This window comes from Chiloscyllium plagiosum, chromosome 13 (genome assembly GCF_004010195.1).
Source record: "Chiloscyllium plagiosum isolate BGI_BamShark_2017 chromosome 13, ASM401019v2, whole genome shotgun sequence".
NCBI lineage: Eukaryota > Metazoa > Chordata > Chondrichthyes > Orectolobiformes > Hemiscylliidae > Chiloscyllium > Chiloscyllium plagiosum.
The window spans coordinates 56,686,508-56,713,195 of NC_057722.1; the positions used below are offsets into that span (position 1 = coordinate 56,686,508).

General features: G+C 39.6%; 2 protein-coding genes across 4 annotated transcripts in view; one reads left to right on the top strand and one right to left on the bottom strand.

The window, feature by feature from the left end:
- Nucleotides 1–785: 785 nt before the first annotated feature.
- LOC122556077 (leucine-rich alpha-2-glycoprotein-like) lies at nucleotides 786–5,340 on the bottom strand. Of its 2 annotated transcripts, none has more exons than XM_043702507.1 (2): nucleotides 5,186–5,340; nucleotides 786–1,894 (listed from the first exon to the last, which is right to left on the bottom strand). In XM_043702507.1, exon 2 carries the CDS (start codon nucleotides 1,882–1,884, stop codon nucleotides 868–870), a length of 1,017 nt encoding a protein of 338 aa, XP_043558442.1. In that variant the 5' UTR covers nucleotides 1,885–1,894; nucleotides 5,186–5,340; the 3' UTR covers nucleotides 786–867. The 2 variants fall into 2 exon arrangements, with proteins under 2 accessions (XP_043558442.1, XP_043558443.1); XM_043702508.1 differs by having other exon boundaries at nucleotides 786–1,889; nucleotides 5,186–5,336.
- Nucleotides 5,341–10,365: 5,025 nt separating this feature from the next.
- The window catches only part of LOC122556076 (very long-chain specific acyl-CoA dehydrogenase, mitochondrial-like), a 74,495-nt gene continuing 58,172 nt past the window's right edge, over nucleotides 10,366–26,688 (top strand). For both annotated transcript variants that reach the window (XM_043702506.1, XM_043702505.1), the window contains exons 1-3: nucleotides 10,366–10,737; nucleotides 12,302–12,368; nucleotides 15,543–15,615. In XM_043702506.1, coding sequence (XP_043558441.1) covers nucleotides 10,655–10,737; nucleotides 12,302–12,368; nucleotides 15,543–15,615 — 223 coding nt within the window. In that variant the 5' untranslated portion in view covers nucleotides 10,366–10,654. The remainder of the gene's footprint in view (nucleotides 10,738–12,301; nucleotides 12,369–15,542; nucleotides 15,616–26,688) is intronic.

Consider the following 26,688-nt stretch of genomic DNA (forward strand, 5'->3'; position numbering starts at 1 on the left):
TTTAGTTAGGATGGATTAGTTCTTCTACATTCACATTGGCTTCCAACATAGTAATTCATTTTGTTTTGTTTAATTCATTCAAGGCCATTCCAGGTAAGAATGGCAATTTTGTTCCTTAAAATGCATCAGGGAATCAGATAGTTTTTCCAACTATCACTAATGATTGTCAGATTTTTATTGGATTCAAATGTCACCATCTTCCATTGCAGGATTTGAATCCAAGTCTCCAGAATATTACCAGGTCTCTGGATTTGTCGTGCAGCAATAATACAACTAGGTCATCACCTCCTCTATAGTCCAACTCTCAATGGATATTAATGTCACCATTTAGCCCACTTGAAGAATTTTAAGTATCCGTTTTGATTTTCTAAGTGGCATGGGAGAAAAATTTGAGTAGTGTGCATATTTTTGTAATGATGGGGTTCACCATTTCCACATACATTATGAATAGAGAGAACCTTCCCCAATTATAAATGCCAATACTTTATTAAACTCTTACCATGTCGTCCAACCTCATATACCACCTGGATAAAGGGCCAGTAGGTGTGCAACTTATAGGGTTTCAATAATGCTGTAATGTTGCAGACCCACTGGTAGAGTGCATATGTTGGTCAAGTGACCTGCTCCCTTTCAATCCAAATCCTATGCATAATGCTTTAACGAAACAGTTTATGTGTACCTTAGTTGTGTAATCATCAAACATGGAACTTTTTGGCCTAGAATTTGTCAGCTGCCACCAGCTCATCTATAAACATATTATCCTAAAATTTGATGCCACAGCAAAATGGGAAGAAAAGTCTTTATTTTTATTTATTTGAAATGATTCATACAAGCACCAAGTACAACGTGATTCAGAAGGCAATTACTTTAACACATTAACTCCATTTCAGTCAGTGCTGTGATCTGTTTCTCCCTGACTATTTCAGGTTTTGCACATACTGTTGAATCAAGTGAGAACATTTTTTTAGAATTCATTGTTAGCCAGTTCCACAGATACTTCAGATCACAGTTACAAACCCATGGATTCAGTGAGACATCTAAACCTTGTTGCCATTTGGTCCCGATGTGCAAAAGTTTATCAAACACTCCTGGAGGAAGTGACTCTAATTTGTTGTTTGAAAGATCCATTGTATCTAGCTTCAGTAGTTTATTAAACAGCCCTACTGGGATCTTTCCAATTTGATTAGCATTAAGAAACAAATATTCCAAATTGAGCAAATGGTCAAAGGTACCAGGAAGAACACTGCGCAACTGATTATCGCCCAGATTTAACCTCTCCAGTTTAGACATTTTGTTAAATAAATCAATGGATAAATGTTCAAGTTTATTACTGGATAGATCAAGTGTTATCAGATTAGTCAGGTTTTGAAATGAATTGGGAGGTAATGATTTCAACATATTGTTCGATAAATCCAATGATTCAAGACTATGAAGATGATGAAACCATAATGGATTTACAGTTTGCAATTTGTTTCCAAGTAATACCAATGTGGTTAAATTAAAAGAGCTGCTAAATAATTCTGGTGCAATTGTAGTCAGCAAATTGTTGGTTAAATCCAAGATTCTCAGCTGATGAAGGCCTTTTAGTGCACCTGAAGAGATGTTTGTCAATCTGTTATTTGAGAGATGAAGCTCTTCAAGTTGGTGAAATCCAAGAAAATCCTTTTCTTCTATGATGTCAATGTTGGTGAATTCTAGCGATATTCTCGTTGCATTGGGCGGAATGTTTTCTGGTACTTCATAAAGCGATTCAATTGAGACACAAATCACAGCTGTGGTATTGTTAGAGAAATAGCAAGTACATTGATTAGGGCAAATGGCCATAGATGATGAAAAGCAAATGTAGCTCAGGAATAGCACTGCAGTAATCTTCATGGCATCCATTTGATCTAAACTTTGTGAGAAGCATGAAAAGAACAATATTACTTGTGGCTAAGTTACAACAGTTACATCAACAACAAATTTATATTTTTAAATATGGAAAGGTTCTAATGAGTGTCTTAAAATAAAGTTTGACACTATGCCACACAAGGAAATATTAGCTAAGATAACCAGAATTTGATGAGCACAGTTTCCCCATAGTTCTGCGCAGGTGGAAGAGCTTTCAGAGATAGGGAGATATAAAGTACTAGACAGATTTATGACTGAAATGAAAAATCATAAATTAAGATATTTCTTGACTGGAACATAGAAGATACAAGCAGGGCCACCCCTTGAGCCTGTTCCACCATTCAATATGATCATGGTTGATCATCGAGCTCAATAAACTATTCCACTCCCCTCATATTTCTTAGTTACAAGAGCTATATTTACCTCCTTTTTGAAAACATATAATGTTTTGGCTTTGACCAATTTCTGTGGTAGTGAATTCAACAAGATCACTATACTCTGGATAAATATCTCCTCATCTCAGTCCTAAAAAGTTTACTCCTTGTCCTCAAACAATGTCCCCTTGTTCTTGTGTCTCCCACCAACAGGAACACCTTTCCTTCATCTAACCTGTCTGGTCTTGTTAGAATTTTATATGTTTCTATGAGAATCTCCTTGCCCCACCCCCATTTATCTAAACTTCAGTGAATACAATCCTAACCAACTCAATCTTCCCTACGTCACTCCTGCCATCCCAGGAACCAATTTGGTAAACTTCCAGTGCACTCCTTCAGTAGCAAGAACATCCTTCCTCAGAAAAGGAGACCAAAATAGAGCACTTTATTCCAGGTGTGGCCTCACCAATCCCCTGTCTATTTGCAACAAAACATGCTTGTTCCTGCACTCAAATCCTCATGGTACAAAGGCCAACAAATAGTTTGCCTTCTTTTTTGCATGCTTACTTTCAGTGACTGGTGCACAAAGTCATCAAGATCACAGGGCTGATAGAGGAATGGGTGAAAGTGAGGACTGCAGATGCTGGAGATTATAGTAGAAAGTGTGGTGCTGGAAAAGCACAGCAGCTCAGGCAGCATCCGAGGAGCAGGAAAATTGACATTGCGGGCAAAAGCACTTAATCAGGAATGAGGCTGGGAGTCTCGGAGGTGGAGAGATAAATGAGAGGGGGTTAGGGCTGGGGAAAGGTAGCTGAGAGAGAAGTGGGACTACCTGTGAGTTAAGGGCTTTTGGTGGCATTGATCACATTATAGGTGGTAATGGAATAGGAAAATCTGATGTACAAAATGTATTGATAAGGGTTTCAGAGCAAATAAATTTAGACATCGGCATGGTCAGTGCTGTTACAGAGGTGACTTGGAGGTGCCAGTATTGGATTGGGATGGACAAAATGGAAAATCACACAACACCAGGTTATAGTCCAACAGGTTTATTTGGAAGCACTAGCTTTTGGAGTGTTGCTCCTTCATCAGGTGGTTGTGAGCGGTACTCTGAAAGTTAGTGCTTCCAAACAAACCTGTTGGACTATAACCTGGTGTTGTGTGACTTTTAACTTTGTTATAAAGGTGAAAATAAATGCAATTAGTGTTGGACAATTTGAGATTGAAAGGCTTATCTTGAGATCAGACATGACAGCTAGCTTGTGAACGGACTCGTTTCATTTCAGACTGTTGCGATGGAGTCAGTTGTTAAGAAACAGCACTCAGAATTGGATTGAAAACAATGACTTCAGTCTTTTCAATATTCAATTGAAAGAAACTTTGATTCAACCACCATAGAGCTGAAAGTATAATTAAACATGATGGCAAAGGATTTTCACATTTAAGTTCATTTTCTCCACAAAATGTCTCTGTTGAAACAAAACATACAAATAATATGATTAGTGGAAAATGGTTGAAAAATGCATTGATCTTGCTGTTAATCCTGTACTGGAATTCAGACATTGTGATGCTCTAGGACCCTTTCAATTAGTTGTTTAATCATGTGAAGTCCCTTTCTGGGGAGGTCAGTTGGCATATATACACTGAGCATAATTGGATAAGTAAGAATCAAGGCTAGAGTGTTTGGGTCAAAATAGCTTGCATAGAAAACCAGGATTATTGTGAAATGTGCAAACTGATCTTTGTGTCCAGATTTCTGATCTGTGTTCTTGTGCGTTGCACTTTATTGTTAGGAATGGAACATTTAAAAGTTACACGTTACAGCATTTTACTTAAGCTTAGCTATATAGCATTTTACACACAAATCAATGTGTAGTTTGTTCCCAATAAAGTATCAATTTCAGTGTTCTATCTAATCTGTTATCAGATCACAATGTTTAGTTGTTTGTTCAGATTTCCATGATTGTTTATAGAACTGAACCCTTCCATAGGATCCTAACATCTGCTACAGTGAGCTGAATGATCAATGGAAACATTACCTTTGCATAAATAGCAATGTTGCAAAAATCTTAGAGAGAAGGAGAGTGAAAAAATAAATGTGCTTGGCAAGGAGAACACCCAGAACAGGCCCGGCAGTAGGAGAGAGGGACAAATGGTTACCACAAGACTCTAGAAATCAGTCTCAGCAGTCTAATAACTGGGGTCAGTATAGTCCACTAAACAGTAGGAACAACTTACATTACTTCAGACTAATCATGGTCAGAAACTAGGACATTAAACAGAGGTTTACTGAATGGTGTACAATCTTGTACATTATAATATTTGATGTGTTCATTATAAGATATCACACCTCTGCTATTTCTGCATGTTAATATAGTTATTTTACTGAGAAAATGTCCAATGTTTATGTTAACTGTTACAAAAACCCATAAGCACAACTTCCAATTTTTGCATTCAGAAGCCAGTTCATTCATAATAACTGAATGACAGTTCTCTATAGTACACCACCCAGCAAAATGTTGCTTAACAAAAACATAGAATTTTCTCAGCACTCAAGCTGCTGTGTTTGACTCAGGGAGGAAGCGAGCAGTTGGTCTTTTTAACAGTTACACTCCAACAGAATGTGGCAGCTGTAATTTATTGCTTTGGTACCGTACATTTAAGAAGTAACATTTCAGCAAAGATCAATCACTGTTTCCGCTTAGTATTAAATATCTGGTGATTAATTTGAATCTTTATAACACCCTTCAGTAACTGGATGGGATAAAAAAAATTGCGAGATAAAGCAAAACCTATTTGTATAGATGGCAAAATAACTATTCATCCAAACATCTGGGTAGATTGCCTGGAAGTAAAGAGAATGAAAGAGAGAAAGCAAGGCTGGTGAAAACACAAACATAAAACTCTTAGCGTATTCCTACCTTATTGTTGAACTGATTCTGAAGTAAGTTTGTTCTGTCAGCTTTGTGAGAGGCAATTAACTTGGAGAAGTATTTTATAAGGTTCTATAGCCAGTCTTTTTTTTTGCCAAAACAAGCAACCGTCCTCCTGTTCCTGTCAAAGGATGTGGGGGTGGAATGCTGGAACTGGTGAACTTTGAAGAGATGTTACACAATCATTGAAACAAAGGAATATCGTTGAGGTCTGTGCCATTTTGGTCAATGGCATTTTCACGCAACATTAGTTAGCTGAGCAATAACTACTTTGTACAGAACATGCAGAACTTTTCTGAAGTGTGTGCTATTTCTTCATTTTAATTCTGCTGATCTGATAAAATGATATTGCATCAAGAACTCTAAAACTTAAAGGAACCGGCGGCAATATCTAAAAGTTAGTAAACTGTAACCTGGCCTGCTGATAAGACTGTAATTATCACTGATCATTACGTTAGAATTTCAATATGCCTATTTCTTTCTCAGTTAAGACAAGTCGTTTTGTCACAGAAATTTGAGGGTACATACATGAGGATCAGTGGTCGGCACAACACCGTGGGCTGAAGGGCTGTACTGTTCTATGTTCTATGTTCTATGACTCAGTGAGAATTGTGGAGAATACAGGAACAATGTTTTCGAAATATTCTAACAATAATCTGTGAATATTGATAAAGAAACAGAGGCTAGTGCATTGGTAATTGGCTCAATGGTTAGCACTACTACCTCACAGCACCACAGACTCGGGTTTGATTCTACCTTAAGGTGCCGGTCTGTGTGGAGTTTGTGCATTTTCCCCATTTTCTCTGGTTTCCTCCCACAGCCCGAAGATGTGCAGGTGAGGTGGATGGGCCATGCTAAATTGCCCAAAGTGTCCAGGAATGTGCAGGCTAGTTGGGTGAGTCTTGGGAAATGCAGGGCTATAGGGTCTGGATGGGGTGCTCTTCAGAGAGTCAATGTGGACTCGATGGGCTGAATAGCCTGCTTCATAGGAATTCTATGAATATGAACATGAGTTAGTTATTCAGACTTGCACCTCCCAAATAGGTGCGATCTCACAACAGCACAGAATTTTATTTTTAATAGACAAACATTTTGGTTTCTAACTTAGAAAGTGATATTGCTTAATTATCTTAGAATCTTGCTTTAGTTAGAAGCTAAATTGGTTTTAATTAATTTTGTTTTCTAGTGACACTGCTGATTTATAGATAATTAAGAGCTGAGTTCCATTTTGAGAGCTCCTTTTTCCCAATGAATCTTGAAAATCTCTCTTCAGTTTGCCAAACATTCTTTGCACAGTTCAAAACACAAAAATGCAGGATAACATACCAAAAGCCCTCTCCTCAGTGGACATCCAAACCTGTTCCAGCTCCCAGGGGATCATCTGCCAGGAATTGCACATTTTTATATCTTTCACAGAAGTTGGTGTCACCAGTTGGCTCAGCATTTATTGTCCATCCCTAACTGCACTTGAGAAGATGGTAGTAAGCTGGCTTCTTGAACTGCTGCAGTCCATTTGATGCAGTAATAGTGGTTGCCAATAGTCTCAGAGGACTGTAAGACTGCTCTCTCATTAGAGACAGAGAGACAGCTGGTTGTACGTTTAACCTGAGGATCACCATGCCTCGGGACAGGGTGAGTTTGAAAAGACAGATTCCTTATGGTGACCTCAGCTGGTGTAAGAATTGAACCCGCACTGTTGGCGTCACTCTGTATTGTTAATCTGCTGTCCAGCCAATCTCCCCCTGCATTTTGAGTTTGTGCATCCAGAGCACTGCTAGAGAGTCAAGTCCAGGATTTTGACTCATTGACACTGAAAACAAAAGTGATATAATTTTAAGTCAGAATGATGTGAGGTTTGGAGGGAAACTTACTGGTAGTGATCTTCCCATATAACCGCTGCCCTTGCCCTTCTAGGTTTGGAGAGGTCAGGGTTTAAGACCTCAAATATCAACCTTCACCAACATGTAGCGTAAAGTGTTTGCTAATATCTTTAAGAATAATTACAGAGCATATGTCAAAGGCGTTATGTCAGATCACGTTGAATTGGAACCTCAATCTTAGGTCATCTGTACAGTTATATTCAGTAAAGTCTGAAAACATTCACTTACCTTTGAGTAGAACTGACCTTACAACATGGTAGAAAAAGAACTGGAGGCAAGCACCAAGGAGTGTCGGAAGTGAGACCCAGTGACAGTACAGTGCTAATGGTGAAAGCTGAGGCCAGCCCAGCCATAGGACCATAGAAGTGGCGATAAACTTGAAGAGTGAGCCAGTGGAAGTGAACTGCTGTGTGTAAAGGAATTCAAGATCCACCTAAGCACTAAACTGTAGAGAAAGGAAGCCTGAACAATGCTGACGAAATGTGAGAAATGCCACAGCAGGGAATATGACATGCCGCAAAAAAATCAGTTGGTCACAGTGTATAGTAAGTTACCGCAGACTGGAAGTCTTTTTAGTGAGGGGAAGCCATACAAGAGAGGAAATCTATGCAACACCAAAAAAGGGTAGGAATACAAAAAAGGGGTTTTGATTACCATAGCCCACATGGCAAAGATAAATGATCATGGATAAAACTTTAAATTTATCATTCTTTCCATGCACAGGCTCCTGACGATTCTGTGTATTCAATAAACTGATGCCGACAGTTTAACAGATATTACATTGTTTCAGGCTTCAATCTAAAAATCCCAGGCTAAGATTGGGTCATTGTATTACTGTATGTGACTGGTAGCATTGCTAATACCCTTTTCATCAGCCAAGGTATAAAAGAAGAAACTGTACGTATGATGATTTTACATATGCTTTGGCTCCTATTTTAGTTTAAGAAGTATCCTGATTATATGTCAAAGTTTAATTGTTTAACCAGTACAATTATTAATTCCATTTCTGACATGCAGGAGTTTCTTCAACAGTTTTTTGTTTTCATTTCAGCTTTCCATTATCTGGGTTTTTCTAAGTTAAAATCAACCTCTGACTTTTCTAAACCCAACAGCAGGCTCGTATCTTTCAATGTTTTCTCTCTCTTGTTGTACATGCCCAAAATTCCTACAGGAAGGATGCTACAACATACACAGAAACAAAAACACTCCAGAATGTTGGCATTAAATCAAAGTGGAGAAACACAGTTTTTTGTCAGAAAATCCTTTTCTAAATCAATATTACTGCAGATGGACTTCATCTTAGAGTTTTAAAAGACATGGCTGGTAAGTTAGTAGATGAATTGGTGTTTAATAAATATCCTGGATTTGGCAAAGGTTCCTGTTCAATGAAAAGTTTAAAAAAAAGGACTCCTTACATGAATGGAGGGAGCAGAAACAGAAAACTATCAACCTTGATATTCGTCATGGGGAAGGTATTACAATCGATTATTAAAGAGGTTTAGCTGCATACTTAGGGAAAACTCAAAGTAATTGGAAAAAGTTTTTAAAAAGGAAATAATTTTAAAACCAATTTATTAGACTTAATTCAAGAAGTAACATGTAATGTGGTTAACAGGATAGATATATTTGGATTTCCAGAAGGCATTTGATGAGTCATAAAACCTTAAATACACAGGTACGTCACATTATCAAGAAAGTTAATGGGATGCTCTCCTTTAGAATAGATATTCATTATTGTCACGTGTTCTCCACTACAGAAATATAGGAGTATAGTCAAAAGTTTTTACAATGGCTGCCTCTAGTGGCAGGTAAAGAATTTAAGATCGACATTACATTGCAGCAGAATAGTAAGCATGTGGTCTAACCACCTGCATCAGGCCTCAGTCCAAGTACAGTTCCATACTGTTCTAAGCCTTCAGTCCGCTCCGCCAGACACTCAGCTGCATCAAGGTAAGTTGCGTTGCTCCAGAACTTGTTTTTCCTCTCACGGATCTTCAGGACATGTTTCCCCTCTGTTTCCCCTCATGTTGCTCTGGGACACACGTCCCCTTGTGCTGCTCCAACTCCAATGTAAAAGTAGAAGGGTTATTCTCCAGATGTATGGTTCACTGGTGAGATTACATTTCCATAACTGTATGGCTCTGGTGTTATATAAGGAAGAAGGTAAGTGGGTTGGAAGTGGTTCAAAGGAAGTTTACTAGAATGATAGCTGGATTGATGCCTTATGAGGATGAATTGGATTGGACCGGCTGGTTTTGTTTCCATTTGAGTTTAGAAGAATGACAAGTGACTTGATTGAACTGTATGAAATCCTGAATGACCTTGTCAAGGGGGTTGTGGAAAGAATTTCCTCTTGTGATCCAGAACAAGGAGACATTTTTAAAATTAAAATTCGGAATGGCTCTGTTGGGACAGAGACACAGAGAAAGGTTTTGTCTCAGAAGTTTGTGCAACTTCAGAACTCTCTGTCTCAAAGTTGAGTCATTGAATATTTTAGAAGTGGATAGATTCATATTATACAGGAAGGCCAAAGGTTATTAGGGTAGGTCCGAATGTGAAATTCTAAACACAAACAAATTAGCAATGATCTTATTGAATGGTAGAACAGTCAGGAGGGGTAGAATTCTGTTCCTATTTCATATTTTCATTAGATGTTGATTGGGCTTCAAATGAGGGCATGGCAGACAGAAATTTGTGAAGAATTAACGAACTAAATGAACTGTGATACAGGGATTACGTTGGACTAAACCATTCTTATTGGATAAACTATGAATGGCTTTCCTGCTCATCTTGTGATTCAGTAGGAAAATGCCCTGCATATAAAATGGACACTAATATCATGCAAATTATTGGCATAAAATTTCAATCCTCAAAAGAGGATAGGTAATAAAGAACTAGTTTGATTATATTAAACGTGCATATGGAATTCTCTGTCACAGAAGGTGGACGGGCCTAAAACATTGAATGGTTTCAAGAAGGAGGTAGTTATAATGTAGTTCAAAAGGGATCAAAAGACGTGGGGCGAAAGCGGGAACAGGGTACCGGGTTTGATGTTCAGCCAGAATGACGGAGCAATTCTTATTTCTATTTTCTATATTTCCGTGATCTAATATGTTCAAATCCATAGCACCCTTCACATTTGAGGACACATCCGAGTTTGTTTAGGGCGCTTGGGAGATTTCATGGCACTCGACCACAGTGTGAGAGCGAATCGGACAGTGGACCAGTCCACTGAGGATACAGAGGGTTGAGGATCTGGAAGCATTTCAACACCAGCCTGCCGGGAATCAAGGACAGCAAATCCTCAAATGTTCCACTGGCAAAGTTGAATCACTTTTCACCCAAAATTGTCACGGCTGGCGTCACAGAACAGTTGCCCTGGAGATGAGGCTCCCTCGCCGTTTAAAAGAGGGTGTGGAGAACAGCAGCGGCCTGCACCGTCTCTCCGATGAGACGAGGCTAACTAGGAGCCGTGAGGCTGCATTGCAGAGGCGCCGTGCTGCGGATGGCGGTGTTGGGCAGCGAGGGCTGAACGCGTTGCCTCCTTCTAAGGTGGTTTCAGAGACCAGACCTTACGATGCTCTTCCGCCTGGTGCTGCGGAGCTGTGCTCGCCGAACGCCCATCATCCATTCGCGGGCTCCTAATCCCATTGCCAATAGGTGAGCATTGCTCAATCCGAGGATATACAGGCCTCCCACCCACCGGTATCACTGAGACTCATTCATGAACTTCAAATTGTCCAGAGGGAACCAATCCCGCCCAGTCATTTTCAGGTTGCAATTCTGCAGTCAAGTGGTGGATCATAAGAATTGTCACAGCACAGAAAGAGGCCACTCGGACTGTCTCTGTTCAGCCCGCCCGAAAGCAAGTCAGCTCGTTCCGCTTCCCAGCATTTACCCAGCTGCGGTTTTTATACTTTTCAATAATCTAACTCCCTTCTGAAATGTTCAATTGATCTTGCTTCCACCGCAATCTGGGACAGTGAATTGCAGATCCGAACTCACTCTGTGTGAACCAAGTTTCTTCTTCCTCATTTCCCAATTCCAATTGCCTCAAATAAGCGCCCGTTGCTCCTTAAATTTTCCAATAGTGGAAGCAGCTTCTCTCTAGCTACTTTGCCTCTTCATGATTTTGAATAGTTCTACCATCTTTAGGGAGTACAGTCCAAACTTCTTCATTCTGTGCACATAATTGCAGTTTCTCACCAAGTAAATGAATCATCATATTAATGATTTTTTTAGACCCTGTCTAATGTCTTCACATTCCTGCCAAAATGTAGTGCCCGAAACTGGACACTGCTCCAGGAGAGGGCAAACAACTGTTTTTATCTGAAGGGAGGGAAAGCCTTCAAATAGCAGAGATGCATTTAAGAGCAAGCTAGAGCAAATTTGAGGGAGCAGGGAATAGAAAGTGATAATGATAGCACAAAACGAAGTAGGGTAGGGATGCTCTTGTGGAGTAGATCAGATGGACTGATTGCATCACTATTGAAATTGGCTTATATTAACCAGTAAAAGTAACAAAAGGAAGAGAAGGTGGATCTCTCGTGAATAAAGGCTGGGGTAAATCTTCTGTCTGTCTTTTGATTAGTTATGTTGGAAGATCAGGAGAAGCTGAAAATGTGTTGCTGGAAAAGCGCAGCAGGTCAGGCAGCATCCAAGGAACAGGAGAATCGACGTTTCGGGCATAAGCCCTTCTTCAGGAATGAGGCCCCTCAGGAGAAGCCCCTCATCTAACTCCCTTGTAATGTTAGACTTCCATCTACCTTGCTTACAATGCTTTTGATCTTTGTGCCATCAACAAACTTGCATATGTGGTTCTGTCCCATCAACAACATCATACATATACACAATATAGAGTTGAGGATCCAACATGGATCGATGAGAGATACTATTAATTCAATCCACCTAATTAAAATATCCACTATCATTCTGTTTGTCTCCTGTTGCTCAGCCAGCTTCCTAAACAGGTCAAAAAATTCACCTCAATTTCACAAGCTTCAATCTAAGATGGATTCATCTAAAACAAGTTGACTTTACAAACCCAATTCATAGGGATGTTATTCACAGGCTGCTTTAAAATCAGTTCATATTTGGTATTGAAATATTAAAATATGGCTGTAAAAATGATATAGCACATTATTTTCTGAGTTGTCTGACACTGTTTAAGTAATACTAATGGTTTTCTAATATTCTGTACATGTCACATTCCTATCTCCAATAGAAGTTTACCAGGAGTATTTATTCCCACTTTGCAGTTTAATGCCCACTTTGCAAGTAAAGGAAAAAAGGTGAGCCAAACTGTTGAAATGCTTTTGTATGATACTCATATTATTTTTAAAGTAAGAATTTAAATAGTAGCTGAAGTACCACTTTTGAGCTTTCGAGCCTGCAAGCCTGCTCCACAATTCAACAAGATCACATATGAACTTCTGTCTCACCTCCATCTACCTTTATTTTCCTTTGTGCCCCAAATTCTATCAGCTTCTGTCTTGGATTTGATGAATGACTGACCATTCTGAATACTCTGGGTCAGAGAATTCCAAAAATTTGAATTCTTTGAATGAAGACTTTTTTTTCTGACCTCAATCAAGAATCATAGAATCCCTACAATGTGGAAACAGGCCATTTGGCCCATCAAGTCCACACTGACCCTCCAAACAGCATCCCACCCAGACCCACCCTCTACCCTATCCCTCTAGCCCTGCATTTCTCACGGCTAATCCACCTAATCTACACATTCCTGGACACAAGGGCAATTTAGCATGGCCAATCTGTCTAATGTCATATCTTTAGACTATGGGAAGAAACCAGAGCACCAGAGGAAACCCATGCAGGCATAGGGAGAATGTGTAAATTTCACACAGACGGTCACTCGAGATGGAATCAACTTGGGTCCCTGGCACTGTGAGACAGAAATGCTAACTACTGAGCCCATCATGCTGCCCACCATGTGGTTAGCACTCATAGCTACATTGTGATTTCTCATTTTGTCTTAAAAGCCTCCTCAAAACTATGCATTTGGCCATCCAAATTTTTAGTCCTCCGCAGCATTTGGTTTTAATTGGCCATTTAAAATGTTAAATGAACTACCTAAATGTAAATTGTTGAATGCCAGTAATAATGCAAGAATTCAAATAGATTATATATTTCCAGTGAAAATGTATTAACCATTACTTGGGTGTAACTCTTGTATGTCACCAGTGATATTAAAAATAGCCTTCTGTACAAGATGGTGTGTATTTTTTAAATTGCTATAACCTTTGGCAAGTTGTATTCTGAATCAGATGGTTCCCCTTGTTTTTATGGTAGTATTGATGACTGCAGAATATTCCCAATTATTGCAAATAGAATCAGCAGTTAGTCACAACATGATGCTATATTGAAAAAATGTTTCAGCTAATCCACAACTGTGTCATTTTGAATGTTTTTATTCCTGACACCAGCTATCAATATTGCATTTGAGAGAGATTTCCAATTGTTGCTATTTCAGAAGCAAGCTGTTTTCATTGGGAATACTTTGAGAGCAACCAAAATCTATTTTATTTGCTTCTGTTCTTGCCAGGTCAAAGAGGAGACATTGGTCACAGCTGAAATTGAAATGTCTGATCTGCAATAAAATAGGGAATGTTCCATCTTAGAGTCACAGAGTCATAGAGATGTCTAGCACAGAAACAGACCCTTCAGTCCAACTCATCCATGCTGACCAGCTATCCTAAATTAATGTAGTCCCATTTGCCAACACTTGGCTAGTATCCCTCCAAACCCTTCCTATTCATACACCCTTCCAGATGCCTTTTAAATGTTGTAATTGTACCAGCCTCCACCTTATTGCACTGTCTAGGCTACTTCTGAATGTGCCAATGATGGCACAGTTGTATTGGGAAATTGCTGTGCAGAGTCACAAGTGTGACCTCGGCTGACAGCAGTGGCTACTGGAACCATCAGTGTATCACATACAGGAGCCAGGTGCTGCATCAGCCCTAGCCACAGCCCTCCCAGTACCTGCTCACAGCTGCCATGCCAAGCACAGATGCACCTTCTTGGCTGTCGACAACAACAGATTGGGACCTTTATAGGTCTCGGCCCCAATTATTGAATTCAGATGTACTTCGTTGTCCCCCGGGCCGTAATTGAATGGCTGCAGTGCACCGTACTGTCTTTACCATGCCTTCCTGCTCTGTATCATCCATGGGAAGTTCCCAATGTGGAAGTTTTTTTTTGAGTGTTAACTGTTTCCATGGAAACTGCTTCTGTGTGAAATACTAAAATGAATAATTTGGTGGCTCATCAGATGCTGCTGTATTTTATTAAATGCATGTTGTAGAAGTTTATTACAGTTAACTCTGATCCTGATTACTTCAGCACATCTGAAGTACAGTTGTCTGGAAAAATTGCAGTCTTATCCCCCATCTGATCTGGAGCAGTAATGTTATCTCCCATTTGATTGGTATTAGTAACCCTGACACATAATTAGCTTTATTCATAATCTTTGTGTCCATCCATCATCTATTCCATTTTTTTCTCAATTCTCAGAATTAGATATGCAAGTCTGATAATGGGAGAATGGAATTGTAAATTATTTCATGTGTTTAATACTGAAGATAAAGTTGATGAACTTAACTATTTTTGTTTTAATTCATATTTATCTTCTATTATATTCAGTTACATTTTCCTTTCAAAAGCATAAATTAATTTCTCTGAAAAATAGTAACAAATAATAACCTTTTTGTGCAAAATGTTGGGAACTGAAATCTTTCCACTTAGACCATTGGGAAGACAATTCTCTGGATGTGAGCTTCCCAAAATGGGGGTCGGGACCCAAAATAGGATTGAAAGTTGAAATTTGGAACAGGTGTGCTCCCAAGGCAGCAGTGGACTATGTGACACTCTGTGCCTCCCCACCCCCGCCACCCCAGCTTTCTTGCTTCCATCTTTGCTCACATAGGTCTGCTTCCTGCCTACTCTCACAGCTATACAGTAACTTGGGATCACAGTGGGAAAACTTTGGGAAGCATTGCTGTTAGATGTTTTGAGGGAGAACTGCTGTGAGATGCCAATTGAGGCCTAATTCAGGGCAATCCTTGTGTGTTTTACTTATAAAAAACTGAGTTGAGACTAGCAGATCGCATTTTATATGAGACCTCTGGAGCCCATAATCAAAGCCCAAAATCACATCCTTTCAGCAAAGTTTTAAATGGAACCCTGGTTCCAAAAGTGAAAATGTTTCACATACTTCAGTTTGCCCTCAGAACTGCAAAGTATGAAATAGTAAACCGTAATGATAATTCACAAATTGTAGTGCAAATAAAATCATTGGAATCACATTGAAATGATTCTAGGTCTGAAAAATAATGCAGTTCTATATTTAATTTTCTATCTACTGTAATGATGTTTTTGTGAAGTGCTGTGTGAGCTCTGGGAATTTTAATTAAATAACATGATTTTGTTTTTTCCCTTTGTAGGAATCAGTTTCCTTTGGTGTGAACATTTTTCAGGGCAGAATCAGCACTGAACAAGTTTTTCCCTATCCATCAGGTGAACAGGTTTAGTGTAAGGGAAAAGAGAGTGTGCTAATTAATTCTTTTTTATAAGTTTAAAATGTAAGAGACCCTGGCTCATATGTATGCTCTGAAAATCACCACTTCAGTAGTTTGAAATGCAAGGAGGCAGAGATGATGGAAGAAATGCTAAACCTAGCATTGTTCCAAGTTTGAAATTCATTAAGGTAAAATGTGAGGGGATGAAGCTAAGGGCTTTTCTAAGGACAAAGCATTCAGAGTCAGAGAGGAGAAAGTCAGAAGATATTGTAAAAATATGGCGAGGGGTGAGATTCAAGGAAAAGAGTTGGTAAAACTTGCAAATCTTCACAATGCAGCTGAAAGTCTTTGAGGTAAGGTGTGCCAGTTTTGCTAATGAAAAAGACTGAGAGTGTTTATGTGACAGCAAATGGCACTGAGAGTATCTTTATGGGTGAGGTGAGAACAATGGTCAGAGAGGTCTGGATATTTTGGGATTGCTGGTAGATTGCTAGTACCATGGTAGTTAGCACTGCTGCTTCATAGTGTAGGAGACCAAAGTTCAATTTCAGCCTTGGCCAACTGTCAGTGTGGAGTTTGCTTGTTCTTCTTCTGTCAGTGTGGGTTTTCTCTGAGTGCTCTGGTTTCCTCGTACAGTCCAAAGATGTGCAGATAAGGTGGATTGGCCATGCTAAATTGCCCATAGTGTCCAGGCATATGCAGTCTAGGTGGAATAGCCATGGGAAATAAGGGTGACGGAGTGGGTCTGGATGGGATGCTTTTCAGAGGGTTGGTGTAGACTCAATGGGCCACTTGGCCTGCTTCCACACTGTAAGAATGATCCACCACTTAATGTTTGACTCTTTCTTTTGACTTAGCGTATTTATTTGAAAATTATAGTTTTAAAATCTTTCCGTTTGTTTTATGAGGCAGCCGACTTTGGCAGGAAAAGCAGCAAAGCAGAGTATTAGTTCAGGCAAACTGCTGAATGATATTGTACAAAAGGACCTGGGTGTCCTTCTACATGAATCACAAAATGTCAGCATGCAACACCAAAAAGTAATTAGCAAGGGAACTGGAATGTTATTATTGCAAAGTGGATGAAAGAGAAAAGTAGGGGCGTTTTGGTAACACCACACATGGAGTACTGTACATAGCTTTGGTTAGTGAAGGATATAAATGCATTTGAAACAATTGAAAGAAGATTCATACGACTTGTACCTATGATGGGGGGGGGGGGGGGGGAGGGTTTCTTATGAGGAAAGGTTGGACAGGCTGAGCATTGGAGTTTAGAAGAATAACAGGTGATTTTCTTAGATGTATGTGATCCTGAGGAGCTTGACAAGGTGGATGCCAAGATAGTCCTTGCAGATTCCTCTCATAGTTAAAATCTAGAACTAGGAGGTGCAGTTGACAAGTAAAGGACCTCATTAAAGCTGGAGGTGAGGAGAAATTTCATCTTCTCAGAAGATCATTAGTAATTGGAAATTTGGAACTTAACATTTGCAGGTTGCTTCATTTAACATACTAAGCTGACTAAGATTTTTGATCAAGAAGGGAGTTATGGAGGTTAGGCTGGGAAATGACATTATGGTCATATTAGATCAGCTACGATCTTAGTGATTAGTTGGGTAGTTTTGAGAGCCTGAATAACCTACCCCTGTTCATTTATTTTTTATGTTGTTTTGTTCCTTCTGCTTTCAAATAGCCCTGTTATATTCTGATCGATAGAAGTAGATAGAACTGGTAGTCAAAGCTCTTCCAATAATCTTTTCTCCAAAAATATAAAAAAATTGTAAAAATACATTCCTGGAAGATCAACAAAGTTTCGGGCAGAACATCCAGCATCTCTTGCCAGGTTGATGATCCTCCAGCAGTAGTTAATGTTTGTCTTTGAATGTCTCCCTGGGAACAGCTTGTGAATCCCAGACTCTAGAACACAGAGTCATGCATCAAGATGCTGCTTAGGCTGAATCTCAACAAAAAGCACTGCACCACTTTCCAGACCTTCTTTGTAAAGGCACATTCTAGAAAGAGGTAGGAGACTGTCTCTTCGTCACCACAGGCACCTCGAGGGCAGATCTTTTCTGATGAAATTCTAAATTTGATCATGTGTATATGTACATGTATGAGTTATAGAGTACTCAGTTATGCCAAGTTTTTGTAGCAACATGCAGTTAGAGTCATGGAGTCATACTGCACGGAAATAGATCATTTGGTCCAACTTGTCCATGCTGACCAGATATTCTAAATTAATCTCCTCCCATTTGCCAGCATTTGGCCCATATCCTTCTACATCCTTCCTATTCATGTACCTATCCAAATGTTTTTTAAATGTTGTAATTGTACCAATTTTCAGCACCTCTGGTAACTTATTCCATACACACACCACCCTCTGCATGAAAAAGTAGCCTCTCAGGTCCCTTTTAAATCTTGCCCCTCTCACCTTAAACCTATGCACTCTAGTTTGGATTCCCCAACCTTGGGAAAAAGACATTGGATATTCACTCTAACCATACACCTCATAATTTTATCAACCTCTATAAGTTAGGAACTTCTATTAGGGAGATTGACCATGCTAAATTGCCCTTAGTGTCCGGGGCTTTTGCATGCATTTTGTAGTGTGGAGCTTTAGATAGTGATGATAGTAGAAGCTTAAAATGTCTTTCCACACAAACCTGATAAGGAATCTCTCTAGTTCTTAATGCTTGACATTCACTTCAGGCAGCATCATGATATATAACTGTGTTCAAGATTTTGTGTTTTACAGGGAGACATTCAAAGACAAACATTAACTACTGCTGGTGGACCATCACCTTGGTGAAAGATGCTGTTTAATCTGACTGAAACCTTGTTGACCTTCCAGAAATGTAGAGCTGAAAATGTGTTGGCTGAAGAAGGGCTTATGCCAGAAATGTCGATTCTCCTGTTCCTTGGATGCTGCCTGACCTGCTGCGCTTTTCCAGCAACACATTTTCAGCTCTGATCTCCAGCATCTGCAGTCCTCACTTTCTCCTTCCAGAAATGTAATTTTACAACATGGTGATAGCTTTGGCAAGGCGATAAATCAACTGATTTGGCTGCAATATGCATGCACTTTCTTTGTCCATCTTGTCCTGGAGTGGGTCTTAAACTCTGAGCTTCTGCTCCAGGGGCAGAGGAGCTACCCACTGTGCCATAAAACCTGCTTCTTTATGTCAGCAGCCTACAATAACCTGTCACCTGTGTTTTTGAACGCTTTCACTCTCACTCACTTTTATAATTGCTTGTTTGCTCAGTAGCTCCAGTAGTTTTGAACCTGAGGTCTGTAAGAGAGTGACAGGAAGTCTTAGTTATGTGATTTCTGTGGAGTACAGCCAGCTTTTTGCAGCTGTCAATAGCGATCAGTGAGACAGAAACCACTACTCTGCATAAGTTGCTGTGCAAAGAAAAGCTTGATGGCTGCAGATTTCACAAACACTAACAATTTGCACTGTAGGCATTTTATGTGCAATGGTTGTTCTGATATACTGTTATCACAAAAGGGCAATATCCTAATGTCTTGCAAGGCACCAATAACTCAGCTTTCTCCTGCAAACATGATTTTTCTTCGCTTATTTAAAGGCTTTAGTTTTTCAAAAAAGGGATACTTACTCTGAACTTTGTAGAAATATTACAGTTGTGTCAAAAAGCTTTATTACAGCAGGTATAAAGTTGAGGACTATCTGCATGAATAAATAAATGCAAGGGAATCAAGATTCATGGGGGAAGGGAGGGAAAAAGAACGTGAGAAATGTTGACTCAGCCATGATCCTATTGAATGGTGGAGCAGACTTGAAGAGCTGAATGGCCTATGCTTGTTCTGATTTCTAATGGTATTATGGTCTTATGCCTGTGGTATTGTCAAACACTCTCATGATAAACAATACTGCCTCTGTATCAAAGCTCTGCAGGAACTTATTCTTGTTCATATTTATAATTTTGCTAATTTAGGTGTTTTTAATTCTCTTGTTCATCCTTTTCACCTCAGTTATATTACCCTTTAGTTTTTCAATCTAGCACTTAAGCTGCACTGTTGGACAGAAAATGCCTAAAGATGTATAAAGTTTCTCCTACTCAGACTGAGGTCCAATCTATACACCACGGACGTTTGGTACATCTTTCCCTGTGTAAAATAAGTGATCTCCTCCAACCTTAATAAAAGCAAAACCCAGCAGGTCTGAAGGAAAAAAAAAACTGAAGTGCTAGAAATATTCAGCAGATCTGGCAGGTCTGCTTTGAAGAAGACGTAAAACCTCAACTCACTTTCTCAGTCCACAGATGTGGTCAGACCAGTATTTCAGTTTGTTAGATTAAAGTGCAGTCTGAACATAACCCTCTGCATGTGCTGCTTTCTGAGACTTACTGCAGATGTCTACAATTTCTACAGGTTCCTGAAATAGATGATTGTTGAACAGAATTGAATTTGGTATTTTTTTTTTCTATTCCTTAGTAACTTGTAATTAAGCCTGGCAGTCATACCATTCTGATGTTGCACTCAAATTATTATGGAACAAACATCCCCTTTGTTAAATATAAAATAAAACCAGGAAGTGCTGGGAAAATCCAGCAGGTCTGGCAGCAACTGTGGAGAGAGGAACAGAATTAAAGTTTTGAGTCTGATATGACTCATTTCATTTCAAATGCATGCTTCAAGAATTTGCATTGTAAAGTGAACTTTGTTGACACATCAGATTTTGTTTGTATTTTAGAAGTTAAATCAGGTACATTTATCCCTTTTCTCAAATTACGACTGAATGGTTCAGAGTTTGCATCCTACTGATAAATACAGGGGCATTGATCTTTATGCTGCAGCTAATTCTACTTTTTTTTAAACTTGATTTTTGATGAACTTTGATCAGTGGTGCATGTTCCTGAGGTCCAAGAGTTTAAACACAGAGAGGTCATATTTTATGAGCCATTGAAGATTTGTGCAATTGACTTGTTGCTAGGCAAGTCAACAGCATCTCAAAGCAGATCAAGTGCAACTAAAATGAAAGCTATTACTTTGGCTGCTGGGGATCTGAAACAAACACAGAAAATTCTGGTGAAATCAATAGGTCTGGCATTATCTGCGGAGAGAAAAACGGTGTTAACGTTCGAGTCCAACAACCCTTCTTCTGTTTTAAATTAAGAAACATATCGGATTTGATACCTCTGTTTCTCTCTCCACAGATGCTGCCAAATGCAACTAGTTTGGAACTAAATGATTCAAACAGCCAAATTTCTAATTAAGTCCATCTGTAATATTTCATTTGTTGATAAGATGATTAACTGACCTTGCACATATTGTACAAAATATCAATGACTGTGTTTCCACTGCTTACCATTCTGTGCTTTATTTTTAAAGTTTAATAATTAAATCTGCAATAATGTTTTTGAATGGATTGGTTAAATATGTACAGAGGACGGAGGAGGAATTCCATCAGTAAACACTAGCAAAGAGGTTTGGTTTTTTTTGCTCTTATTCTGTAACTGCATCGTCTGTCATTAGCAAAAGAAGTTAGTGTGAAAATGCCATTTTTAAAGATACAAGTATTGACTGTGTCCGTATCTGAAATATCAATTCCTATGTTTCATGAAACATCTTTTGACTATGATATATCATATTGTTCATGGTCTCTGCCTTCACTTCCAGTGTTTCTAACACATCTATCCACTTGTAAATTTATTGAAATTCATTCACATAGAACAACTAAACAATGCCATGGGCTGCTACCTGCCTGGCCCTTGTGGGATTCTTCATTGGTATAATTGAAGATCACCATGGGCCAGTGATCATAGCACATGGGGGTGCTGCCTAACCCCCTGAAATTGTATTACACAAACAAATTTATCCCTAAAACTCTCCTAATCAGCCTGCCATCCTTCACTCTGCTTCAACCTCAACTCATCCACAATACAACACTCAATCATTTCCCTCACTGAATTTTGCTGTCATCCCTATTTCACTGATTTAGATAGATAAATAGATAATTGGTCAATTGAAATATCATCCCAGCAATATAAATGTAATATATGACTCAGTTACTGACCATTACTAAAATAAAATTAAGAATAACATATTGTATGTATTCTTAATTTAAAAAATAAGTGGCAAGGTGGTTCAGTGGTTAGCAGTGCTCCATCACAGTAGCAGAAACCTGGGTTTGATTCCATCCTTAGGTGACTGTCTGTGTGGAGTTTGCATGTTCTCCCTGTACTTACGTGGGTTTCTTTCAGGTACTCCATTTTCCTCCCATAGTCCAAAGATGTGCAGGTTCGGTGGATTGGCCATGGGAAGTGTAGGGTCACAGGGATACGATTGGGTCTGGGTGGGATTGCTTTTCAGAGGGTTAGTATGGACTTGATGGGCCAAATAGCCTGTTTCTACACTGTAGCAATTCTATGATTCTATATAGCACAGTAAAAGGATTCACAATTATGATTATTTTAGCATATTGTTACTTACTGTTAATAATTGCTGAATGCAGGTGATCTTCCTTTAAAGAATAAACATTAAAGATCATCTGCAATCTGCATTTTGCATTTACGTTCAAAGATGAAACTATTCCTGAGGAGGGATGTACTTGAAATGGGGAGGGGGGTGTTAGGGTGTTATGAAGGTTCACCAGACTGAGCCCTGTGATGGCAGGACTGTCTTGTGAGGCGAGCTTGAGGATTATGGGCCTGTACTATGTAGCCTTTAGAAGAATGAGAGGTGTTCTCTTTAATTTGGAGATGCCTGTGTTGGACTGGAGGTGTACAAAGTTAAAAATCACACAACACCAGGTGATAGTCCAACAGGTTTATTTGGAAATACTAGCTTTCGGAGCTCCGCTCCTTCATCAGGTGGTTGTCCTGAATGTCGTGTGATTTTTAACATTGTTCTCCTTAAAGCAGACAAATTCTTAAAGGACTCAACATGGTGGATTCAGGGAGGATGGGTGGAATCCTGCTTTTTCTTTCAGACTAGGTGTGGAGGCAGTAAAGTTGGCGATCTTTCCCCTCGGGGAGGAAGATTTGCTTATGAGATTATATTCTTCTCAGTATTTTGCATTTTAGTGGTCTGGTCAAACAGTAAATTTTATGGGCAGGAAGTTCTGGTCTCCGTACTCTCACCCCATTCTCCTGGAACTTCTGGGCTTCAACTTCCGGGCACCATATTTAAAAAAAACAATTGGACAACACTTCAATATTTGCAACTCAGGAGAATCACTCAACCTTTGCTGATCATCCCAATGCATCACTGGAGATGCCAGGAACTAGACAAAAAGCAGAACCATGCCTCTGCATAGGTTCTGCTGAAGACTGTTCAGGAGGGAAGGGATGGCAACAGGAGGCAATATTGATTGACAAAATGTAACCTGGGCAGAGGTGGCTGCAGAGGTAAGCGTTTGTAGGTGTCTCGAGAAAGCCTGACTCCAGTGTTGGAAGAGGATAAGTGATCTGCTGCCGACCAGCAGGGTAAGTACAACTCTGTACTCAATGCCTCTTACCTCTATGGGTATAAGATAGCATTGTAAACTTGTCACTGCAGAGGATTGTCACAGATTGTGTGCCAGGCATTTCTATCAGATGCTCCATGTGCAATCAATTCCTGTCCCTTCATTGTAGCCACCAATGTTGCACTGCATGAACTGCAGTGACACTGCCTCTCACACATCTGTCTCGGTACACATTTAAGTGCAAAAGGAACTCTAACACTTAGAAGCCCACATATCACCAGCTTATTGCGTTTTCAAAATAACTAACAGAATAATTTTCTTTACAAGGTGGCAGCGGAGTAGGTGGCTGAGTCTGGGGCTCATCCGCTTCTATCTGCTTTTTTTCTCTTTTTCTTCTTCTTTAGCTTTTCTCCTATTCTTTTTCATTCTTTATCTCTATTTGTTTCCTTTCCTTTTATGTCTGCAGAGTGGTGGGTGAAGGCGGAGGCTTCTGGTGGCAGCAACAGCTGCAGCATTACCAGAACAAGCCTGATACAGTTCCAACCCTACCCAGGGTCTCCCATCAATCGAGGAGCAGGTCCTGTGCTGACTCCCCTGGCCATGACCTGCAGGCTAGGCCAAGGCTCCAGGTCTGCAGCTAGGCCGGGGTGTCTAAAGGAGGAGAAGTGGCAGTCTCAGCACAGTGTGACTGTCTCCCAGTGTGGCAATGTTGTCCCATCATGGAGTCTTGTCCCAGTGTAGAGGTCTCATCACTGTGTGTAGATCTATTTCACCTTCGGCTTCCATGCATTCCAGGGGCATGGCAGACAGTTTCATCCAGGAGTGGGGATGTTGGCCTGGCACTGAGGTGTCCTTCAGTAGAGGCTTCCGGTCAATATTCCAGTGACCTGGTGGTACTGTCCCGGAATGGTGGTCTTGTCCCAGCTGTGTCTTCAAGACATTCCATTGCTCTTTAATTGGCTTTCTCTGAGTCTAGAAGCCATTAACTGAACTATGATGAACTTTGTCTTAATTTTACTTTTTAAAAATTATTATATGACTTCTGTCATCGATGTAGGTGCTGTGGTGGGGCGATTTATAAAATCTTTCACCGTATTTTTCATGTAAAAGTACATGTGACAATAAATTTCTCTTCTATTCTATATACATAATGTGCCAGTGTTGGACTAGGGTGGACAATGTTAAAAACCACACATCATCTGATTATAGTCCAACAGGTTTATTTGGAAGCACTAGCTTTCAGTGCGCTGCTCCTTCATCAGGTAGCTTTGGAAGAGAGTCATAAGACACTGAATATATAGCAAAATATTACAGTGTCATGCAACTGAAATAATACGTTGAATAAACCTAGCTTGCTGTTAAGTCTTTCATTTTTTAGAATGGTTTGCAGTTTTTGGGATTAGATGACCCTGTAATCTTTTGCTATAAATTCTGTGTCTTATGATCCTCATCCAAAGCTGCCTGATGAAGAATCAGTGCTCTGAAAGGTAGTACTTCCAAATAAACCTGTTGAATTATAACCTGGTGTTGTGTGATTTTTAATTCTATAGACACAACTAATAACATTCCACAAAAGGTTTGCATGGCACAAGGCTACCTCCACCACAAAATTTGGGTTCAGGATGTATACCTCAAAGTAATCTTAAGCACACATATCAGATACTGCTTTATTGATTTGTAGTAACTATATTCTCTGGTGACATTGAAGCCCTTTTCAATGAAACCCCCTTAGCTCCTAACTTTCTCTACACCTCATTTCTCTTCCAAGCAACAAATATAAACCCTCACAGTCTAGGACCATGATATCTCTATCTGTACCTATCAATTCAGGCAAAGCATTCATAAACAAAACACATCCCAGGAATAGTGTAAACCAGGGAGTGGAAGGTGCAAGGAATTTCATGAAATTTCAATCACTAGGGAAATGAAATGTAACAAACTAATGGAGCTGCAGGCTGACAAGTTTTGGATATAGATGGAGTGACATGATAAAGGAGAATCTGTGAATTGTAGAATCCCTACAGTGTGGATGGAAGTCATTTGCCCATTGAGTCTACACTGACCCTCTGAAAAGCATCTGACACCCCCCAAGCCTGTCACTGTAACCCCACATTTACGTGGCTAACACATTTAGCCTACATATATATGGACACTATGGGGCAACTTAGTATGGCCAATCCACCTAACATGCATGTCTTTGGTCTGTGGGAAGAATCTGGAGCAGCCAGCGGAAACCCATGCAGACACACGGAGAATGTGCAAACTCGACACGGGACAGTCACGCAAGGCTGGAACCAAACCTGGGTCCCTGATGCTGTAACACAGCAATGCTAACCAGGGAGCCACTATGCCACCCCGAAGTCTACCAAATGAGTTATCTCAGTTCACCACTTTACTTATGTCGCTGTGAATGTTCTTGGATTTCCAGAAGGCATTTGGTAAGGTACCATTTCAAAATTTATTTTGGAAAATCATAGCTCATGATTACAGAGCAGCATGGATTTAAATTGGCAGGCTGGCAGAAAAAAGAGAGTACCTGTCAATGGGTCTTTCCCAGATTGGCAGGATGTGATGAACAGAGTCCATCTGTGCTAAGGCCTCAACATTTTACAATTTACGTCAATGACTTAGGTAAAGAGAATGAAAAGATGATAGCTAAATTTGCAAATAACACAATGATAGGGAGGAAAGTATGTTGTGAAGAAGGCATAAGGTGTTTGCAGATGGATATAGCTAGATTAAGTGAAAGGGCAAAAATCTGGCAGATGGAGTGATGTGTGAATTTAACATGTGAAATTATTCACTTTGGCAGGAAGAATAAAAAAAACAGAGCATTACTTAAACAGAGAATGATTGGAATTCTGAGGCACAGAGCAATCTCTATGTTTTAGCCTGACAGCATGAGTCACATAATGTGAGAATCCAGATACATCACATAATCAAGAAGGTTAATGATGCTATCCTTTAAAATGAGAGGAAATTAATATAAAACTAAAGATGTTATGCCTCAGTTATAAAAGACATGGCAAGGCCACATCCAGAATACTTTATGCAGTTTTGGTTTCATAAAGAAGAATCTAAATGTTTTGTAGAATATATTGTAGAATCCCTACAGTGTGGATGGAAGTCATTTGGCCCATTGAGTCTACACTGACCCTCTGAAAAGCATCCAACACCCCCCAAGCCTGTCCCTGTAACCCCCATTTACATGACTAACCCATTTAGCCTACATATACCTGGACACTATGGGGCAATTTAGTATACTAGATAGGTAGCTAATCTGCCAGTTTTCTTATGAAGATAGGTTGAACAGGCTACAGTTGTTTCTACTTGAGTACAAAAGATTGTATGGTGACTTGATTGAAATATAAAAAGATCCTGAATCGCCTTGAAGATGTGGATGTGAAAAGGATGTTTCCTCTGGTTTCCTAGTCTGAAACCAAGGGGCATTGTTAGAGGTGGCCCTGTTAGAACAGTGATGGAGATATTTCTTTCCTTTAGCTTCTCACAGTTATACAGTACAGAAACAGACCCTTTGGTCCAACTCATCCATGCCAACCAGATACCCTAAATTAATGTAGTCCCATTTGCCAACATTTGGCCCATATGGTGCCTCTAAACCTTTTCTATTCATGTAGCCATCCAGA